We start from the raw sequence: 23,004 nt of genomic DNA on the forward strand, positions 1-23,004 counted from the left end.
TAACAAGGTAAAAGTTAAAGATGAACCGCCCCTTTAAGTGAGTGAGTGCCAGCTCGGGCAGGTGGCATTTACCTGCTGGCCCCTCCCATCCCATTCCGGCCCTGGGAGCAGAGAATGGAGTCAGTACAAGAGGGAGGAATGCACAGAAGTGATCTGATTGTTTTGGGGAGGGGGTGGGGGCCCTAAGAGCAGCCGGCAGGTTGCAGGGGGGGGGGGAGGGCACAGAGGGTCCCATTGTCTCCTTACTCTATAGCAATTGTTTGTGTACCCTGAGCCGCACACCATTGGCCCAATTGCCCCAGGCTGGGCTGTGATTGGCCGGCCCCAGCCCCATGCTGCCCCCCCCCCAGACACATAAGCTCTGAGCAAGTTGCAGAAAGTTTTAGGAATGAAGTAACTTGTGAAGGAGAAGATTTTGCACCAAAGGAGCCTCCGACCGACGCAAAGATGAAGTTGTGCGAAACTTTCCTCGGTCAGTAAATCTTTCCTTTCTTGGGGGGTCGGTGCCAAGATGGGGGGTCCAACGGGTCCTGTCAGGGGCATTGGGGGGCAGATGGCAGGGGCACTTAGTAGCACAGCAATGCAATCAATAGGGCAATAAGTAGGGGTGCCCCGGGTAAAGGTGATATTAGGGGTGCCCCATGGGTGCCAATTGTGAAATGATACCTGCCCCACAGGTGGGTTTCGTGCCCCCATGGGTGGGCAATGTTACAATATGACTGCACTACGGTGCATTAGTGCTGTAATATGGTTTGTGAATATTCACTGAGATCTCAGTTGTGTGTTCAGCAAAGTTATTGTGTTATTTATCTGGGTTTGTGTAGAGTCTTGTTGGTTATTTGGTACAAAATGCGCCGGCGAAAGGGACCCCTAGACTTCCTGGCAATGAGACTGGGGGCAGCAATGGGGGGCATATCGGCCCCTCGTCCTGAGAAAATCATTGCCCCCCGTGTACTAACGGGATGTGTGTAACCAGTGTGTAACTGATTCTTTTTTATTATTGTGTCAGTGTGTAACTCCAAATACTGTCACTTTATATCTCCCAGTCTGTCTCTGTGTAACTGTGTGTCTCTTTGTATCACAGTGTGTCTCTTTGTATCACTGTGTGTCTCATTGTATCACTGTGTGTCTCATTGTATCACTGTGTATCTCTTTGTATCACTGTGTGTCTCATTGTATCACTGTGTGTCTCATTGTATCACTGTGTATCTCTTTGTATCACAGTGTGTCTCTTTGTATCACTGTGTGTCTCTTTGTATCACAGTGTGTCTCTTTGTATCACAGTGTGTCTCATTGTATCACAGTGTGTCTCATTGTATCACTGTGTGTCTCTTTGTATCACTGTGTGTCTCATTGTATCACTGTGTGTCTCATTGTATCACTGTGTATCTCTTTGTATCACAGTGTGTCTCTTTGTATCACTGTGTGTCTCTTTGTATCACAGTGTGTCTCATTGTATCACGGTGTGTCTCTTTGTATCACAGTGTGTCTCATTGCATCACTGTGTGTCTCACTTTCTATCTCTTCCCTATCCCCTCTATGTTTGTGTGTAACTGTGTGTCTCTTTGTATCACTGTGTGTCTCATTGTATCACTGCGTGTCTCATTGTATCACTGTGTGTCTCTTTGTATCACAGTGTGTCTCATTGTATCGCAGTGTGTCTCTTTGTATCACTGTGTGTCTCTTTGTATCACTGTGTGTCTCTTTGTATCACAGTGTGTCTCATTGTATCACTGTGTGTCTCATTGTATCACTGTGTGTCTCATTGTATCACTGTGTGTCTCTTTGTATCACTGTGTGTCTCATTGTATCACTGTGTGTCTCTTTGTATCACAGTGTGTCTCATTGTATCACTGTGTATCTCTTTGTATCACTGTGTGTCTAATTGTATCACTGTGTGACACTTTCTATCCCCCAATACTGTGACTTTATATCTATATTTCTCTCATGGCTGAACTTCCCTTTTATAATTCCATTGCGTCTGTTTGTAACGTCGTTGCGCTGAGACAGTTCATGGGAATCTCTCGCTACATTTCGAGCCCTTCTGTAACTTTTTTAGCAGGTTGAGGGGATTGTAAGTCCGGACAAACAGCTTCAGCAAGTTTGACAAAGAGCAGCCCCATTGAAAAGCTGCCAAGACCCCCCCCCCCGGCCCCCCCCCCCCTGCCCCACAGAAACACAAGCCCTGAATTTGCTTAACGTACAAAAAAACACAAAGTTGAATGCAAATCCAACATCTCATTGAAGAAAGTTCCACTTTGAGGGCAGACAAAGCCGAGGGGGTGTTGCTGGGGGAGGGGGGCATTATGACAATCTTGGCCTCGGGGCTTATTAAAACTTTTTTTTTTGTTTTCCCATCTGCCGCCTGGTCCCTCGGCCGGTACCCAAGCTCCTCAGCTGTTCCAGATACAATATTAATGCCAGTCCCTTCCCATTCAGCTGCACTAATTGTAGTGTTAAACAAGCCCATCTGCATAGGGGCAAGAAAGGAACCGGCAAATCTGCCCCCAGCTGCCAGTCGGGCCCCACCAATTAGGCCTGAGACAGAACAGGCACAAGTTTACTTTAATAATAGGGACGGGGGGGGGGGGGTATTTGCTTCAAAGTGAGGAAAGTTACTGGGGGGGGGGGGACTCTGTGATTTCTTTGTCTTTGTTACATATGTACATAGATAGAGATAGATATACATTCATATCTACAGATAGATAGATATATATACACATAGATATACATAGATACTGTAGATACACATAGATATATAGAGATAAATATACATAGATAAATAAAGATATACACATAGATACATATAAAGATGCATAGATAGATATACATTCATATATACATATATATATATATACACACATAGATATACATAGATAATGTAGATACACATAGATATATATATATAGAGATAAATATACATAGATATATAGAGATAGACATAAATATAAATAGATAGATATAAATAAATATACATTGATAGATATACATAGATATATAGATATATAAACATAAATATATAAATATATATACATATAGATACGCAGATATAATAAAATATATATATACATAGATAGCTACACATAGATATACATAGATACTGTAGATACACATAGATATATATTTAGAGATAGATATACATAGATATATAGAGATAGATATACATTCATATCTACAGATAGATAGATATATAGAGATAGATATACATAGATACTGTAGATACACATAGATATATATATAGAGATAAATATACATAGATAAATAGAGATAGACATAAATATAAATAGATAGATATAAATAAATATACATTGATAGATATACATACAGTAGATATATAGATATATAAATATATATACATATAGATACACAGATATAATAAAATATATATATACATAGATAGCTACACATAGATAGATATACATAGCTATATAAACCTAAATATATAGATACATAGATATAAATAAATATATATATACACATAGATAGATACAGACAGATATAGATACAAGGAGAGTCTATTTTATATAATAAAAGTATTTACACAGTTACACATTATTCCCACACACAGTGGGTTATCCCTGTGCAATAAAACTCACAATACAATATCACACACAGTTACACACACAGTTACACACACAGTTACACACACAGTTACACACACTGTTACACACACTGTTACACACACAGTTACACACAGTTACACACACTGTTACACACACAGTTACACACACAGTTACACACACTGTTACACACACAGTTACACACACAGTTACACACACAGTTACACACAGTTACACACACAGTTACACACACTGTTACACACACAGTTACACACACAGTTACACACACTGTTACACACACAGTTACACACACTGTTACACACACAGTTACACACACTGTTACACACACAGTTACACACACAGTTACACACAGTTACACACACAGTTACACACACTGTTACACACACAGTTACACACACAGTTACACACACAGTTACACACACTGTTACACACACAGTTACACACACAGTTACACACAGTTACACACACAGTTACACACACTGTTACACACACAGTTACACACACAGTTACACACACAGTTACACACACAGTTACACACACTGTTACACACACAGTTACACACACAGTTACACACAGTTACACACACAGTTACACACACAGTTACACACAGTTACACACACTGTTACACACACTGTTACACACACAGTTACACACACTGTTACACACACAGTTACACACACTGTTACACACACAGTTACACACACAGTTACACACACAGTTACACACAGTTACACACACAGTTACACACACTGTTACACACACAGTTACACACACAGTTACACACAGTTACACACACAGTTACACACACAGTTACACACACAGTTACACACACAGTTACACACAGTTACACACACAGTTACACACAGTTACACACACAGTTACACACACAGTTACACACAGTTACACACACAGTTACACACACAGTTACACACAGTTACACACACAGTTACACACACTGTTACACACACAGTTACACACACGTACACACAGTTACACACACTGTTACACACACAGTTACACACACAGTTACACACACAGTTACACACACAGTTACACACACAGTTACACACACAGTTACACACAGTTACACACACAGTTACACACAGAGTATATGTGTAGTTTTACTACACTTGTGTATTTGCATATATTTTGTTTCTTGGCAGCGCGACCCACGGTTACTGTGTTTATATGGAACTCTCTATAAACATTTATTGTATCTACATCACTTTGTCTGCCCCCCCCCCCCCCCGTCACAATAGCCCAGAATGTAATGCCTTATTACCCTATTGCCCCCTGTACCCGCACACAATACAGACAAGTGGCAGTTGTGACTCTCCGGCCTGGCACTAAGGGCACTAAGGGCACTCGCAGTCGTTGGTGATGGGAAGGTGTCGGACTTGTGTATAAGATTTATTTCTTCGTTAAGTCTATTGTGACAATTAGCAGCATTGCATTTGTGTTTGTGGGTATTCCTGTGCTCAGAGTTGATTAATGTGTAATCAAGGGAACAGTAACCCCCCAAAAATGAAAGTGATTGTTGGCTGTTGTGTAGCCCCGGGGGCTGTCAATCTAATGAGAAAAGACCCAGGTTACATAGAATATAACAGATAAGCTCCGTAGAATACAATGGGAATCTTACACAGTTTATCTGTTATGTTACCTGTGCCTTTTCTCTGGGGTATTTATATAAACTATAGAGGGGTTCCTGAAGCAAACACCCCAGTGCGGGGCAATAGCCCATTATATATGAATTACTTGCAATCACTTTCGTTTTTTGGGGTTACTGTTCCTTTAAGCGTGAGCGCTGAGTCTGTATAACAGGGAGCTGTCCCCTTGGCCGGTGCTGAACTCTCTCCCTCGCTGTCGCTTTCCCTTTACTCCTCCGATTGAACTGATGGACTTTTCCTACTCACTGTGTATAATACTCTCCTACCCCCCTATCTCTGTATAGTACCCCAACAACTAATAAAGTGGGTGTGCGAGTAACTGGGGGGCTTTGGGGTACAGTCATGTTGTGGGTTCTACTGTCGTATCCCTGTGATATTTCCTACTCTGTCCCTGATTGGGTTTTGGGATATTTGAGTTGCTTCACTTTGTATTTATCTTGTGTATTTGTGTATTTGTGTATTTGTGTATTTATGTATTTATGTATTTGTGTATTTGTGTATTTGTGTATTTGTGTATTTGTGTATTTGTGTATTAGTATATTTGTGTATTTGTGTATTTGTGTATGGAGCCCTATGGGGAGGACTCACAAACAATGGGACATTTTCCACTTTCCAACTAATGTTCCCTTTGTATCATTGGAAGGAATCTTTGGCGAATAGTAATGTCCCCTGTAGTCACATGTAGTAGGGAAGCAGGGCTGTGGTGACTCGGGGGTTAAATGCTCCATTTTTTTTTCCTCCATGGTTGACATGTGTTGTTGTTGTTTACTGGGAGACAATGCCATGAGTTGGGGGCCACGGGAAAGGGCCACTCAGGGGCCGAGCTCCGTCCTTCAGGGCAGGAAGTGACCGTTGCGCCCATTGGTGGCCCCTCGGTGGAACTTTCCTACACGGCATCTGTCATTGCCTGGGTGTTGCTATTAGAATTTATTGGACTGTACCACAAGCTGACAATGCAGGGGGGGGGGGGGAAGGGGGCTGAGGTGACAGTTGCAACGTATCCCGCCCCTTATGCCCTCCCCAATGGCAGAAGCTTCAACGATCCTGCATATTAATTATTAATCGGCTTGAGAGGAACCTTCTGTTGAGTCAATAATAGGTCGGCCTTGCAGGAAGGTCCTGCCCACTCCCCCCCCCCCCCCCCCGTTCGGAGGAAGTGAGCCGCTCCATCTTTTTGATGCTCCACTGTACATTTCTTTCACCTCGGAGAGTAAACAGATACCCTGCAAGGCTGGAGTTCAGGGGTATTGGCTGAGCCGGAGACCGCCCCCTTCCCCTCTTCCTTTCTCTTATTGAGCCCTTTTTTATTAAGTGAATGAGGGCCCCCCCTTCGCCTGCAGCTACTGGGACTGCTCACTGGGAGGACTACGTTGGAGTGGAACGACGGCTGCTAGAATGGGGGCCCCCGTCTGTCCATGACTGCTCTTGGGCCCTGGTGATGTCATTGTGAGAGGGGACACAATAGCGAGGGGAAGGTAAGTCGGCGTTGGCCGGTAGAGTGGCCCAAGGGCAAAGGCTTGGCTTGGGGGAGGCAGTTCAGCACCCAGGACAGCAGCCTTAGAACATGTGTTGGATGTGAGTCAGCTGAATGGGTTTCTCTTGCGTCGAGGGACCCCCCTCCCCTCGCATTCAACTCCCTGGAACACTTTCGGGGGGGGGGGGGGGGGAATTTGTGCGGCGTAAAAAGTGGCATTTTGTCAGGGAAAAAAGTTTCCCCCGTGTTGTTGAAGTCAAAATGAACCTCATCCCCTCGGTCTCCCCCCACGTTGGACTTGTACGTAACGGAGCGAGGGGCCCCCCCAAGGTGATTGCGTTGGCTAGAAATGGATAAAGTGCAGGGGATTGTGGGGCGGCCGGTGGGGGGGTCATTACGAAGCTTTGTGCAGCTTGTAGATTGTAAGCTTTTTGGGCAGGGCTCTTGTATCGGTTATTGCTTTATATGTTACTCCTTGTAGATTGTAAGCTCTTTGGGGCAGGGTTCCTTCCCCTCCTGTATCGGTTATTGATTGTAAGCTCTTTGGGGCAGGGCTCCCTTCCCCTCCTGTATCGGTTACTGATTGCTGTATATGTTACTCCTTGTAGAGTGTAAGCTCTTTTGGGCAGGGCTCCCTTCCCCTCCTGTATCGGTTACTGATTGCTTTATATGTTACTCCTTGTAGAGTGTAAGCTCTTTTGGGCAGGGCTCCCTTCCCCTCCTGTATCGGTTACTGATTGCTTTATATGTTACTCCTTGTAGATTGTAAGCTCTTTTGGGCAGGGCTCTTGTATGGGTTATTGGTTGCTTTATATGTTACTCCTTGTAGATTGTAAGCTCTTTTGGGCAGGGCTCTTGTATGGGTTATTGGTTGCTTTATATGTTACTCCTTGTAGAGTGTAAGCTCTTTGGGGCAGGGCTCTTGTATGGGTTACTGGTTGCTGTATATGTTACTCTGTATGGAACCCCCTTATTGTACAGCGCTGGGGGGTATGTTGGCGCTTTATAAATAAATATTAATAATAATAGAACTGAGCGACGAGCGACGGATACGGAAAAATTGCTTTCGAGGTAGAATTCCTGGAAATCCCGCCGGCCTTCGGAGGAGGTGGGACGTTCCATTCTTGCGTTGGGTGGGGATGAAGCGCAATCTGCTCTCCCACCCGGGGAATCGTCCTCTGCAAACAGCTTTGTATGACGAATGATCATTTATTTCCCCTGATCTTTGGGGAAGGGGGGTTGCACAGGCGCCGTAGTAGTCTTTACCCGGCCGGGCCTCCCTGAGTGCGCCTGCGTGCTCCTTAATCTGACAGCCATTGTCAGGGCCTCCACATCTCCCCTTTGAGAAGAGTTTGCAGGAGATGAATTCATTTTTCTTTTTGTCCGGCTCATCTGCCGCCATTATCAGCCCCTTCCATATGGTCAGTGTAATTAATGGCAAACAAAGATGAGGGACGTGGGGATCGGGGGGCTGCGACGCTGTCATAGAAACTGGGGGTGGGTGCAGCCCCGCTGCCTCGGCTGAGCCCTTATTGTCTCGCTGGGAACTCGGCCTGACGAATGATTTGTATATACACACACGCCGGGCACACTCCTCCTGTATATCCTGCACGCTGGGGGTTGGGGGTTTGTCTTCCTCTCAGCCAACACACAAAGAGCCACACACACAGAATAGAGCAACACACACACAGAATAGAGCAACACACACACAGAATAGAGCAACACACACACAGAATAGAGCAACACACACACAGAATAGAGCAACACACACACAGAATAGAGCAACACACACACAGAATAGAGCAACACACACACAGAATAGAGCCACACACACACAAAGAGCCACACACACAGAATAGAGCAACACACACACAGAATAGAGCAACACACACACAGAATAGAGCCACACACACACAGAATAGAGCAACACACACACAGAATAGAGCAACACACACACAGAATAGAGCCACACACACAGAATAGAGCCACACACACACAGAATAGAGCCACACACACACAGAATAGAGCAACACACACACAGAATAGAGCCACACACACACAGAATAGAGCAACACACACACAGAATAGAGCAACACACACAGAATAGAGCAACACACACACAGAATAGAGCAACACACACACAGAATAGAGCCACACACACAGAATAAAGCCACACACACACAGAATAGAGCAACACACACACAGAATAGAGCAACACACACACAGAATAGAGCAACACACACACAGAATAGAGCAACACACACACACACAGACACACACAGGGGGCTGATACACAAACACACAATGTACATTGATGGGCTCATTTATCAGTTTGGGAGTTGGGGTTAAAATGAATCGATTGGTCACTAATTTATTAATAAGCAAAATTAGTTGGATTAAATAACTCAGACACACACTCACTGACACACACCTACTCACTCACGCTCACACATACTCACACTCACACAGATGCCATTTGCACATGAATAAATAAACACAATGAAACCTTCAAACAGAATCATTTACATGAATATAATAATTCCACTCACTGTATATAGAGCATCTGAGTACATTATACATCAATAAAACTTTATATCATATATATATATATATCATCTACCCATTTACAGACAATACTATATGTATTTATTACATACAATATCTCTATATTATATACAAACTGATTTCATTACACATTATCCGATTACAGCCCTTTACTACAGAATAGTAACTGCATAAATATGAATATACCCCGCTGGCACGTGGGGGGGGGGGGTGTCGCTGGCAAACTAGTCTGGGGGGGTTAATGAATGAATCGGTACATAAGGGGGTTTGGTTGATAAAAGGCAGATTTTGCTTTACAAATGCATTGGGTGAGCAACGTCATAATCCTGTGTATATGGACTGGGGGGTCGCGGCAGCAGATTCCTCCCAATGTTCTGTATAAAGAGGCAGAGGCCTGAGCCTGGATCTCATAGCTGATATAATACATTTGGTATCTACACAAACTGTGGGTGAAAACTCCCAGGCTTAGGGGCCCGGGGGGGGGGGCAATTACTTTTGCCCCCAGAGACAACATGCTGTACCTTGTCCTATCCAATGAGCAGTCAGGACTGTAAGTTTCACCACGTGGGTGCTTATGATCCCAGTAGGGGGCACTGCCATATTCATGGTTTTTATCAAATACGTCGACAGTTTTCAGTGAGTGATTGAAGGGGCGGCATTTTGCTTTGGCACAGAAGTGGCCTATTGAATGTAGCAAAGAATATAATATAATAAATAATAGCTTAGTGCAAAGAGCCGGGGGGGGCTTTCTGTTCTGCACATGAGTGTGTGGATCCTGACTGTTGTTTTGGGGGGGTTGGGGGTTGGAATCTGCTGAACAATGGCTGCAGTCGCTATACCATATGAACCAGTCAGGCTGAGAACTTCACTCCACGTGGAAGAACTATTGGAAATTCCATTTGCCACTCACTAAATGCCCTCAAAGAACCACATTCCCCAGAGCCAAACATCAATCCCACCGAGGCCTAGAACTGATTAATGCCTTCAGCCTCTCTTCTCCTTCCCAGGCTGGAATCAGCAAGAGATTCCTTTCGTCCCCCTCAGAGCCCCCCTAATAGCTGCTAACACCCCCCCCGACTCTCCTACAAGCACAAATTGGCTGCTGTCACTCATTTTCCAGACCTTGCAGAAGGACCATCTGTGGGGGACTGTCAGTCATTGTTGGCTACAGGAACGTGAGGCTGAACTGCTCCTTTCTAATGAGGGTCTCAGATGTTTGGTAGAACTTAACCTGATCTGTCCTGAGGGAACGCTTCCCTAGTCGTTTTAGTTCCTACATTGTAGAAAGAAGAATATTTAGTTTCAGAGGAACTGAGAGGGAACACCCATGGGTTCCACAGAGTTAGTGAGAAAGAAAGTCCATGGGTTCCACAGGGTTACTGAGAAGGAACGTCCATGGGTTCCACAGAGATAGTGAGAAGGAAAGTCCATGGGTTCCACAGAGATAGTGAAAAGGAAAGTCCATGGGTTCCACAGAGATAGTGAGAAGGAAAGTCCATGGGTTCCACAGTGTTCCTGAGAAGGAACGTCCATGGGTTCCACGGAGATAGTGAGAAAGAAAGTCCATGGGTTCCACAGGGTTACTGAGAATGAACGTCCATGGGTTCCACAGAGATAGTGAGAAGGAAAGTCCATGGGTTCCACAGAGATAGTGAGAAGGAAAGGCCATGGGTTCCATAGAGATAGTGAGAAGGAAAGGCCATGGGTTCCACAGAGATAGTGAGAAGGAAAGTCCATGGGTTCCACAGAGATAGTGAGAAGGAAAGTCCATGGGTTCCACAGAGATAGTGAGAAGGAAAGTGCATGGGTTCCACAGAGATAGTGAGAAGGAAAGTCCATGGGTTCCACAGAGATAGTGAGAAGGAAAGTCCATGGGTTCCACAGTGATAGTGAGAAGGAAAGTCCATGGGTTCCACAGAGATAGTGAGAAGGAAAGTCCATGGGTTCCACAGGGATAGTGAGAAGGAAAGTCCATGGGTTCCACAGGGATAGTGAGAAGGAAAGTCCATGGGTTCCACAGAGATAGTGAGAAGGAAAGGCCATGGGTTCCACAGAGATAGTGAGAAGGAAAGGCCATGGGTTCCACAGAGATAGTGAGAAGGAAAGTCCATGGGTTCCACAGAGATAGTGAGAAGGAAAGGCCATGGGTTCCACAGAGATAGTGAGAAGGAAAGTCCATGGGTTCCACAGAGATAGTGAGAAGGAAAGTGCATGGGTTCCACAGAGATAGTGAGAAGGAAAGTCCATGGGTTCCACAGTGATAGTGAGAAGGAAAGTCCATGGGTTCCACAGAGATAGTGAGAAGGAAAGTCCATGGGTTCCACAGGGATAGTGAGAAGGAAAGTCCATGGGTTCCACAGGGATAGTGAGAAGGAAAGTCCATGGGTTCCACAGTGATAGTGAGAAGGAAAGTCCATGGGTTCCACAGAGATAGTGAGAAGGAAAGTCCATGGGTTCCACAGGGATAGTGAGAAGGAAAGTCCATGGGTTCCACAGGGATAGTGAGAAGGAAAGTCCATGGGTTCCACAGAGATAGTGAGCGTAAATGGCCATGGGTTCCACAGAGATAGTGAGAAGGAAAGTCCATGGGTTCCACAGAGATAGTGAGAAGGAAAGTCCATGAGTTCCACAGAGATAGTGAGAAGGAAAGTCCATGGGTTCCACAGAGATAGTGAGAAAGAAAGTCCATGGGTTCCACAGAGATAGTGAGCGTAAATGGCCATGGGTTCCACAGAGATAGTGAGAAGGAAAGTCCATGGGTTCCACAGAGATAGTGAGAAGGAAAGTCCATGGGTTCCACAGGGATAGTGAGAAGGAAAGTCCATGGGTTCCACAGGGATAGTGAGAAGGAAAGTCCATGGGTTCCAAGGGATCAGCTGTAACTTGTTACATTTATTGCTCAGTTCTATACAAGGACATTAATGGAGCTTTTCTGGCTTTCAGTCCTGGCTAAAAGCTTCCTGCGACCTTCCCCCTGTGTGTATTGTCGCCGTGTAAATACAGGGGCCCAAGAGCCGCACTTGCCCTTTGTTCCCTGACATATTCATGAGCCAATTTATGGCTGAGCAGGGCCCCACTCTGTATTGTTTGAACCCACCAAGAGCTCATTTTCATGGCTTCTCTTGGAAGCAACTGGGGGCTGAGAGGTTCAGGCAGGACCAGGTGACCGCCGGTCAGGCCCCTCCAACCCGTCTTAATTACTGCGAATTACACAGCTGAGTCCTCAGCCAAGGAGGCAGCTAAACAAGCCAGAGCCAGAGGAGGGCTTAGAATTAGAGACCCTCGTATAGTGAGGGCTTAACTCTTTCACTGCAAGAACCAGCAGGCCCTGGGCTGGGCTAGAAGCCTTTACTCTTTCATAGCTTGGTAAAGAACTGGCAGGCCCTGGGCTGGGCTAGAAGCCTTTACTCTTTCATAGCTTGGTAAAGAACTGGCAGGCCCTGGGCTGGGCTAGAAGCCTTTACTCTTTCATAGCTTGGTAAAGAACTGGCAGGCCCTGGGCTGGGCTAGAAGCCTTTACTCTTTCATAGCTTGGTAAAGAACTGGCAGGCCCTGGGCTGGGCTAGAAGCCTTTACTCTTTCATAGCTTGGTAAAGAACTGGCAGGCCCTGGGCTGGGCTAGAAGCCTTTACTCTTTCATAGCTTGGTATAGAACTGGCAGGCCCTTGGCTTGGCTAGAAGCCTTTACTCTTTCATAGCTTGGTAAAGAACTGGCAGGCCCTGGGCTGGGCTAGAAGCCTTTACTGTTTCATAGCTTGGTACAGAACTGGCAGGCCCTGGGCTGGGCTAGAAGCCTTTACTGTTTCATAGCTTGGTACAGAACTGGCAGGCCCTGGGCTTGGCTAGAAGCCTTTACCCTTTCATAGCTTGGTACAGAATTGGCAGGCCCTGGGCTGGGCTTGAATCCTTTACTCTTTCATAGCTTGGTACAGAACTGGCAGGCCCTGGGCTGGGCTAGAAGCCTTTACTGTTTCATAGCTTGGTACAGAACTGGCAGGCCCTGGGCTGGGCTAGAAGCCTTTACTCTTTCATAGCTTGGTACAGAACTGGCAGGCCCTGGGCTGGGCTAGAAGCCTTTACTCTTTCATAGCTTGGTACAGAACTGGCAGGCCCTGGGCTGGGCTAGAAGCCTTTACTGTTTCATAGCTTGGTACAGAACTGGCAGGCCCTGGGCTGGGCTAGAATCCTTTACTGTTTCATAGCTTGGTACAGAACTGGCAGGCCCTGGGCTGGGCTAGAAGCCTTTACTCTTTCATAGCTTGGTACAGAACTGGCAGGCCCTGGGCTGGGCTAGAATCCTTTACTGTTTCATAGCTTGGTACAGAACTGGCAGGCCCTGGGCTGGGCTAGAAGCCTTTACTCTTTCATAGCTTGGTACAGAACTGGCAGGCCCTGGGCTGGGCTAGAAGCCTTTACTCTTTCATAGCTTGGTACAGAACTGGCAGGCCCTGGGCTGGGCTAGAAGCCTTTACTCTTTCATAGCTTGGTACAGAACTGGCAGGCCCTGGGCTGGGCTAGAATCCTTTACTGTTTCATAGCTTGGTACAGAACTGGCAGGCCCTGGGCTGGGCTAGAATCCTTTACTGTTTCATAGCTTGGTACAGAACTGGCAGGCCCTGGGCTGGGCTAGAAGCCTTTACTGGGGCAGGTTACAAATTCCCCACTCACTGAGGTCCCAGTGTCTAACGATTGGCCAACTGGGTCGTTTCTCCAACCCTGACTTCTATCAACTGCCCCTCCCCACAAAACTACAAATGGTGCCTCCCTGCTCTCTGTTCCTCAGCAATTGGTCCTTCCCCGGGGGGGCGGGTTATGTGCTGACCCAATAAGGTGGGGAGAAGTTGATTTTGCAGCAGATTCCGGTGCCAGCGCCGTACAAGCAATTTCTCCTTCTCTGCAGATTATTTTTCCATAATAAGTGTCGGGGGGGGGGGGGGGGGGGAATGAATTTCCTTATTCTGTCATTTCAAGGCCAAACCTTTTATTAACTCTGAGGGGAGAAGCGCGAGCGTAAGGGAAACCGTCTGGGGGGGTCGGGCAGGAACGGCCTGTGAGTTATTTCTGGTAACACGGGGTGAGGGGTAACTGAGTGTGCACAAATCCCATAACCTGACTGCCCTTACAGTAAGGAACCCCTTCCTATGCTGATGGTAAGATCCCCTTTCCCCCCCACCCCCAATGTATCACTCATTCCCCCTCTCTGGGTAGGGAATCCCATAACCTGACTGCCCTTACAGTAAGGAACCCCTTCCTATGCTGATGGTAAGATCCCCTTTCCCCCCACCCCCAATGTATCACTCATTCCCCCTCTCTGGGTAGGGAACCCCATAACCTGACTGCCCTTACAGTAAGGAACCCCTTCCTATGCTGATGGTGAGATCTCCTTTCCTCAAAAGAACAGCAAACAACAGAAAGGGATAAACAAATGTAGAACAGTTCATTATCCCTATGGTTTCGGCAGGGGGGTCCTAGGAAGAGTTTGGATTGGGGCCTGGGACTGGGACTGGGGCCAATAATTCCATAATACACATTTGGGGGGAGATGGGAAGGGGGGGGGGATAATCTCCCGGGAGCGGAGCTGTCTCGTACATCTGTCATGTGGGATTATCTGCCGTAGCCAAGATGTTGCTCCTTCCATGGGCCGCGGCCTCGTTCCCTCACTGCTGCTTTGCCCCCCGGGGGGGTCTGGAGAATGATTTTACACCAACTCATATTATTGTGACTCCCAGGCAGCACCTTGGGCTTCTGGGGGCTCAGAAATCCCTAGAAAACAACAGTCAGTCTCCCTGACTCTGTGCCTCCGCTGTTGTGCAACTACAACTCCCACCAATGGTCTGTTTTTGTTTCTGCTGAACTCGAACACTATGTAAGTCTGTCAGGGCCTTCCCAGGCAGCAGTGCTACAAACCATGTACAGGTATGGGACCCGTTATCCAGAATGCTCGGGACCAAGGGTATTCCAGATAAGGGGTCTTTCCATAATTTGGATCTCCATACCTTAAGTCTACAAAACAATCAATAAAACATTAATTAAACCCAATAGGGCTGTTCTGCCCCCAATAAGGGGTAATTATATCTTAGTTGGGATCAAGTACAGGTACTGTTTTATTATTACAGAGAAAAGGGAATCATTTAACCATTAAATAAACCCAATAGGGCTGTTCTGCCCCCAATAAGGGGTAATTATATCTTAGTTGGGATCAAGTACAGGTACTGTTTTATTATTACAGAGAAAAGGGAATCATTTAACCATTAAATAAACCCAATAGGGCTGTTCTGCCCCAATAAGGGGTAATTATATCTTAGTTGGGATCAAGTACAGGTACTGTTTTATTATTACAGAGAAAAGGGAATCATTTAACCATGAAATAAACCCAATAGGGCTGTTCTGCCCCAATAAGGGGTAATTATATCTTAGTTGGGATCAAGTACAGGCCCTGCCCCCCAACAAAACCCAGAGCACCCATGGGTGAAGCACCCTACAGAGCTGCAGTAATTTCCCCGTTAGAGCGCCCCCCAATGCTCCCTGCGGAGCCCCCCTCAGATTGCTGCAGGTAATTACTGCCCCCCCCCCGACGCACGGAGGCGAATGGAACGACTGCATCGTTTTATTTGCATTTTTAGGAAAATTCTCGTTGCTGGCGGCCGGGGTGAGAGGTCGCCATTTGCATATAAATGGAAAAGGAAAGAGCTCGTTTCTCGTGTCTGATTTGCGCAGCGGTCGCCCGAGTAGCGGAGATTAAAGTACTCGGCTCGGCATCTGCTTATTACCCAAAGAGCTCGCACACGCCAGAGCCGCTCAATGGCATTTGGGGGGGAGGTGATTCCACAATAGGGGGGGGGGGTTGTTATACTGAGCCCAGAGCAGTGAGATCACAATAAAGCCCTGGTACCTGGGGCAACGGGGGCAGAAACAACATCACAATAGAGAGCGATTTGTGCTATATCAGTACAGGTATGGGATCCCTTATCCGGAAACCCATTATCCAGAAAGCTCCAAATTACGGAAAGCCCGTCTCCCATAGACTCCATTTAATCAAATAATTCAGAATTTTAAAACTGATTTCGTTTTTCTCTGTAATAATAAAACAGTACCTGTACTTGATCCCAACTAAGATATAATTACCCCTTATTGGGGGCAGAACAGCCCTATTGGGTTTATTTAATGGTTAAATGATTCCCTTTTCTCTGTAATAATAAAACAGTACCTGTACTTGATCCCAACTAAGATATAATTACCCCTTATTGGGGCAGAACAGCCCTATTGGGTTTATTTAATGGTTAAATGATTCCCTTTTCTCTGTAATAATAAAACAGTACCTGTACTTGATCCCAACTAAGATATAATTACCCCTTATTGGGGCAGAACAGCCCTATTGGGTTTATTTAATGGTTAAATGATTCCCTTTTCTCTGTAATAATAAAACAGTACCTGTACTTGATCCCAACTAAGATATAATTACCCCTTATTGGGGCAGAACAGCCCTATTGGGTTTATTTCATGGTTAAATGATTCCCTTTTCTCTGTAATAATAAAACAGTACCTGTACTTGATCCCAACTAAGATATAATTACCCCTTATTGGGGGCAGAACAGCCCTATCGGGTTTATTTAATGTTTTATTAATTTTTTAGTAGACTTAAGGTATGGAGATCCAAATTAGGGAAAGACCCCTTATCCGGAATACCCTTGGTCCCAAGCATTCTGGATAATGGGTCCCATAACTGTACTGCATTTATACAATGACCCCCCTAAAACATATTGCAAAGGGGTCTAATACCCCCCCCCCCCCCAGTTAGGGGGTGCCACCTGTTCTGGAAAAGAATACCAGTTTGCAGTTGTAGCAGGTTTAGCCCCCGCCCCCCCGGCCCCCCCGGCCCCCAGGTACAAGAGGCAATTAGTTCAGTTTACAGACACCTGAAAGGCGATCGGCCCCGACATGTTCAATATTTACCCAAACTCCCATCTGTCCCTCTCTCTCCAAACTGGTTTCTCTGCCTTTGTGTCAGGCCGACAGATGGGCAGGGAGTGGCGGGGAGGCAGGTAGGTGTAACTACAACTCCCAGCAGGGAAAGGGTTATACTGTGAACCTACAAGAACTCACTCCCCCCCCTCATTCATATGTACAGGCCCTGCCCCCCCATATCAGTAAGTACGGGGCCTGCCCCCCCCCATATCAGTAAGTACAGGGCCTGCCCCCCCATATCAGTAAGTACAGGCCCTGCCCCCCCATATCAGTAAGTACGGGGCCTGCCCCCCCATATCAGTAAGTACAGGGCCTGCCCCCCCATATCAGTAAGTACAGGCCCTGCCCCCCCATATCAGTAAGTACAGGGCCTGCCCCCCCATATCAGTAAGTACAGGCCCTGCCCCCCCATATCAGTAAGTACGGGGCCTGCCCCCCCATATCAGTAAGTACAGGCCCTGCCCCCCCATATCAGTAAGTACGGGGCCTGCCCCCCCATATCAGTAAGTACGGGGCCTGCCCCCCCATATCAGTAAGTACGGGGCCTGCCCCCCCATATCAGTAAGTACGGGGCCTGCCCCCCCATATCAGTAAGTACAGGGCCTGCCCCCCCCATATCAGTAAGTACAGGCCCTGCCCCTCCATATCAGTAAGTACAGGGCCTGCCCCCCCATATCAGTAAGTACAGGGCCTGCCCCCCCATATCAGTAAGTACAGGGCCTGCCCCCCCATATCAGTAAGTACGGGGCCTGCCCCCCCATATCAGTAAGTACGGGGCCTGCCCCCCCATATCAGTAAGTACGGGGCCTGCCCCCCCATATCAGTAAGTACAGGCCCTGCCCCCCCATATCAGTAAGTACAGGCCCTGCCCCCCCATATCAGTAAGTACGGGGCCTGCCCCCCCCATATCAGTAAGTACAGGGCCTGCCCCCCCATATCAGTAAGTACGGGCCCTGCCCCCCCCCATATCAGTAAGTACAGGGCCTGCCCCCCCATATCAGTAAGTACAGGCCCTGCCCCCCCATATCAGTAAGTACAGGCCCTGCCCCCCCATATCAGTAAGTACAGGGCCTGCCCCCCCATATCAGTAAGTACAGGCCCTGCCCCCCCCCATATCAGTAAGCAGTCCTGGCTCTATATGATCCTAATTCCCTTCTGGTTGGGGGGGCGCTGCCTTTATGGCCCCCACCCATCCGTATTCCCCAATTGTTACTGATAAGGAAATTCCCGGGCCCCGGGGCCCCTTTATCGTCACTTCTAACAAATGTCATTTCTGAGCCATTAATGTTCCGGCCGCGGTTATTAAGGAGCCGGTGCAGCTGCCAATGGAACAGGGATTTATTGGAACAATGACCCCCCCCTTTGGCTTTTTTACGCCTTCCAGGATGATTTTCCCCCTAATAATACAAGCGAGTGAGCAGGAAGTCGCAGCCAATGGGATCATTATATGGGGGGGGGGGGGGTACGGGGGGGATACGGGGGGGGGGAATCTATTACTGCGCTCTCATGATTAATATTATCAGCCCTAGAGGTTCCGCTCGGTATAACGCACAGAGTGACGCACAGACATTGGGGGGATGTTGCCCTTTAGGGGGGGTCCTAAAATATAATATAATAATATTTCTATGTGGCCCAGTAAGTTCCATTCATACCGGGCAGACCCTCATTGCTTCTAGGCCTCAACCTGTTAAATTGGGGCGACAGATGTCCCGGGGCTCCCATGGAACCCAAGCCCCCCCCCCCGGGGCAGGATTTACATACAATATGGCTGCTTCATCTCTTCCCACCCTCAGCCCAAGGGTCATCTGTGGCATTGGGGGGGCTTATGTGGGGATGAGCCCCTAATGGTCATGGCCGACCCTAAGCCAAACCTTGAGCTGGATTTATTAATTAAACCAAGGCCCCCCAATAAATTAACTGTAAGGAAGGTTCCCCCTTATCTCATTGCCGCGCCCCCCCTCTTCCTGCCATTTTGTACTATAAAGACCCCCATGTTGTGGATCTGGTTAGTGACTTGTTGTGATTCCCCATCAAGGAAACAGATGGGGGAGGTTCATGGGGGGGGGGCTCCTGAAAGGTAAATGGTAATTGGGCTGCGAGCGGATTCCTTACCCAGAAGCACAAGGGCTTGGGAAGGGGGAGTGGCTTTAATAGTGAATGACCCCCACTGCTACTACAAAGTGGGGCAAGTCTGGGGCAAATGAATTACCCCATGTGTTTTTTATCCAGCTTCTCCATAAAGAGCATCATATCCCCCTGAGGGGGCAGCTACCCCCCTTATCTAACCCCCTACCTACCCTTATTCCCCCCAATATCTCACTCTTGGATTTGTCTCTTTCTGCCCCCAGAAAATGAGTTCCGAGGGGAGCTGCTAAGCCAAAGGTGGACTCACGGGGAGAAGATCAGCAGCTGTGAGACACAAAGAATAAACAGCCGGGGGTCCAAGGTACGTCCTGGGGGGGTCTCACCTTGGGGCAAATGTAGGATAAATGTATGTAAGTGAACTGGGTAAATATAAATATTATTCCCAATAAAGTTGGAAAGAATTATGTTTTCTTTTATTAGGCAAAACCATTATTTTTGGGGTTGACTTGTCCTTTAAAGGTTTCTCCTGTTGGATTTGCTGCTGCGAGGGGGTGGGGCAAGTTACTAATGTACAAACTGCTGCCATTAGGGTATAAAACTGCCAGAATTCTGCGCTGGCAGCAAATGCAAATTTTACTCTATGCTCACCATCTTGCCCTACTGTCCCCATCTTGCCCTACTGTCCCCATCTTGCCCTACTGTCTCCATCTTGTCCTACTGTCTCCATCTTGTCCTACTGTCTCCATCTTGCCCTACTGTCTCCATCTTGTCCTACTGTCTCCATCTTGCCCTACTGTCCCCATCTTGCCTTACTGTCTCCATCTTGCCCTACTGTCTCCATCTTGCCCTACTGTCTCCATCTTGTCCTACTGTCTCCATCTTGCCCTACTGTCCCCATCTTGTCCTACTGTCTCCATCTTGTCCTACTGTCTCCATCTTGCCCTACTGTCTCCATCTTGTCCTACTGTCTCCATCTTGCCCTACTGTCCCCATCTTGCCTTACTGTCTCCATCTTGCCTTACTGTCTCCATCTTGCCCTACTGTCTCCATCTTGCCCTACTGTCTCCATCTTGCCCTACTGTCCCCATCTTGCCCTACTGTCTCCATCTTGTCCTACTGTCTCCATCTTGCCCTACTGTCTCCATCTTGCCCTACTGTCCCCATCTTGCCCTACTGTCTCCATCTTGCCCTACTGTCTCCATCTTGCCCTACTGTCTCCATCTTGTCCTACTGTCTCCATCTTGCCCTACTGTCCCCATCTTGCCTTACTGTCTCCATCTTGCCCTACTGTCTCCATCTTGCCCTACTGTCTCCATCTTGCCCTACTGTCTCCATCTTGCCCTACTGTCCCCATCTTGCCCTACTGTCTCCATCTTGCCCTACTGTCTCCATCTTGCCCTACTGTCCCCATCTTGCCCTACTGTCCCCATCTTGCCCTACTGTCTCCATCTTGCCCTACTGTCTCCATCTTGCCCTACTGTCTCCATCTTGCCCTACTGTCCCCATCTTGCCCTACTGTCCCCATCTTGCCCTACTGTCTCCATCTTGCCCTACTGTCCCCATCTTGCCCTACTGTCTCCATCTTGCCCTACTGTCCCCATCTTGCCCTACTGTCTCCATCTTGCCCTACTGTCTCCATCTTGCCCTACTGTCCCCACCTTGCCCTACTGTCCCCATCTTGCCCTACTGTCCCCATCTTGCCCTACTGTCCCATCTTGCCCTACTGTCTCCATCTTGCCCTACTGTCTCCATCTTGCCCTACTGTCTCCATCTTGCCCTACTGTCTCCATCTTGCCCTACTGTCTCCATCTTGCCCTACTGTCTCCATCTTGCCCTACTGTCTCCATCTTGCCCTACTGTCCCCATCTTGCCCTACTGTCTCCATCTTGCCCTACTGTCCCCATCTTGCCCTACTGTCTCCATCTTGCCCTACTGTCTCCATCTTGCCCTACCGTCTCCATCTTGCCCTACCATTCCCCATCTTGCCCTACTGTCTCCATCTTGCCCTACTGTCCCCATCTTGCCCTACTGTCTCCATCTTGCCCTACTGTCCCCATCTTGCCCTACTGTCTCCATCTTGCCCTACTGTCCCCATCTTGCCCTACTGTCTCCATCTTGCCCTACTGTCTCCATCTTGCCCTACTGTCTCCATCTTGCCCTACTGTCCCCATCTTGCCCTACTGTCTCCATCTTGCCCTACTGTCCCCATCTTGCCCTACTGTCTCCATCTTGCCCTACTGTCCCCATCTTGCCCCACTGTCTCCATCTTGCCCCACTGTCTCCATCTTGCCCCACTGTCTCCATCTTGCCCTACTGTCCCCATCTTGCCCTACTGTCCCCATCTTGCCCTACTGTCTCCATCTTGCCCTACTGTCTCCATTTTGCCCTACTGCCTCCCTACTGGTGCACCCATTAACCTCTGATGTGCTCATTTGAGGCTCCCCTTTATCACTAAACATGAGTGGAGGAATATTCGCTATAGGGATCACGCACTTTGCACACAGATTAGTACATTAACGAGATGTGTAATTAATACGAGCAGTTCCCTAATGATCTCTCCCTGAATCTCTGCTTTCCCAGATGAATGTAGACAATGTTAACAAAGGAACTCGCACCAGATCCAAAGCAATTCGAGGTAAGTCTCGTAAGGACGTCACCCTGGCGCTCTCGCCCCGATCTGGTGTCGCCGCGTGTGATTGGCTCCATTCACAAAAACATATGTTGTAATAGAGAGCGGAGATGAATGATTAATTAATTATGAACTTTGGGAAGCGCTTAATTACTTACAAGCTCTAACGGCAGAGCAAATGGCAATCGGCTCTCTGGGGATCTGGGCCAGAACAGCGCCGGTTGGGAGGCTCATACGCAGCTGTCTCTGATTGGGCAGTGCCCACCCATGGCTGTCTCTCTGTATAACTCTGTGCTACCCCTGGTGCTGATTGGGCAGTGCCCACCCATGGCTGTCTCTCTGTATAACTCTGTGCTACCCCTGGTGCTGATTGGGCAGTGCCCACCCATGGCTGTCTCTCTGTATAACTCTGTGCTACCCCTGGTGCTGATTGGGCAGTGCCCACCCATGGCTGTCTCTCTGTATAACTCTGTGCTGTCTCTGGTGCTGATTGGGCAGTGCCCACCCATGGCTGTCTCTCTGTATAACTCTGTGCTACCCCTGGTGCTGATTGGGCAGTGCCCACCCATGGCTGTCTCTCTGTATAACTCTGTGCTGTCCTGGTGCTGATTGGGCAGTGCCCACCCATGGCTGTCTCTCTGTATAACTCTGTGCTGTCTCTGGTGCTGATTGGGCAGTGCCCACCCATGGCTGTCTCTCTGTATAACTCTGTGCTACCCCTGGTGCTGATTGGGCAGTGCCCACCCATGGCTGTCTCTCTGTATAACTCTGTGCTACCCCTGGTGCTGATTGGGCAGTGCCCACCCATGGCTGTCTCTCTGTATAACTCTGTGCTACCCCTGGTGCTGATTGGGCAGTGCCCACCCATGGCTGTCTCTCTGTATAACTCTGTGCTGTCCCTGGTGCTGATTGGGCAGTGCCCACCCATGGCTGTCTCTCTGTATAACTCTGTGCTACCCCTGGTGCTGATTGGGCAGTGCCCACCCATGGCTGTCTCTCTGTATAACTCTGTGCTACCCCTGGTGCTGATTGGGCAGT

At 47.8% G+C, this 23,004-nt stretch overlaps 1 protein-coding gene across 5 annotated transcripts in view; it reads left to right on the forward strand.

The window, feature by feature from the left end:
- Positions 1-367: 367 nt before the first annotated feature.
- The window catches only part of myt1 (myelin transcription factor 1), a 39,246-nt gene continuing 16,609 nt past the window's right edge, over positions 368-23,004 (forward strand). For 4 of the 5 annotated variants that reach the window (XM_031894308.1, XM_031894310.1, XM_031894309.1 and 1 more), the window contains exons 1-3: positions 368-472; positions 19,601-19,698; positions 21,918-21,972. In XM_031894308.1, the coding sequence (XP_031750168.1) occupies positions 448-472; positions 19,601-19,698; positions 21,918-21,972 (178 nt within the window). In that variant the 5' untranslated portion in view covers positions 368-447. Of the gene's footprint in view, positions 473-6,440; positions 6,724-19,600; positions 19,699-21,917; positions 21,973-23,004 lie in introns of those variants that run through there. The other variant, XM_031894312.1, reaches the window with a different exon arrangement.

The sequence above is a fragment of the Xenopus tropicalis genome, chromosome 10 (assembly GCF_000004195.4).
Source record: "Xenopus tropicalis strain Nigerian chromosome 10, UCB_Xtro_10.0, whole genome shotgun sequence".
NCBI lineage: Eukaryota > Metazoa > Chordata > Amphibia > Anura > Pipidae > Xenopus > Xenopus tropicalis.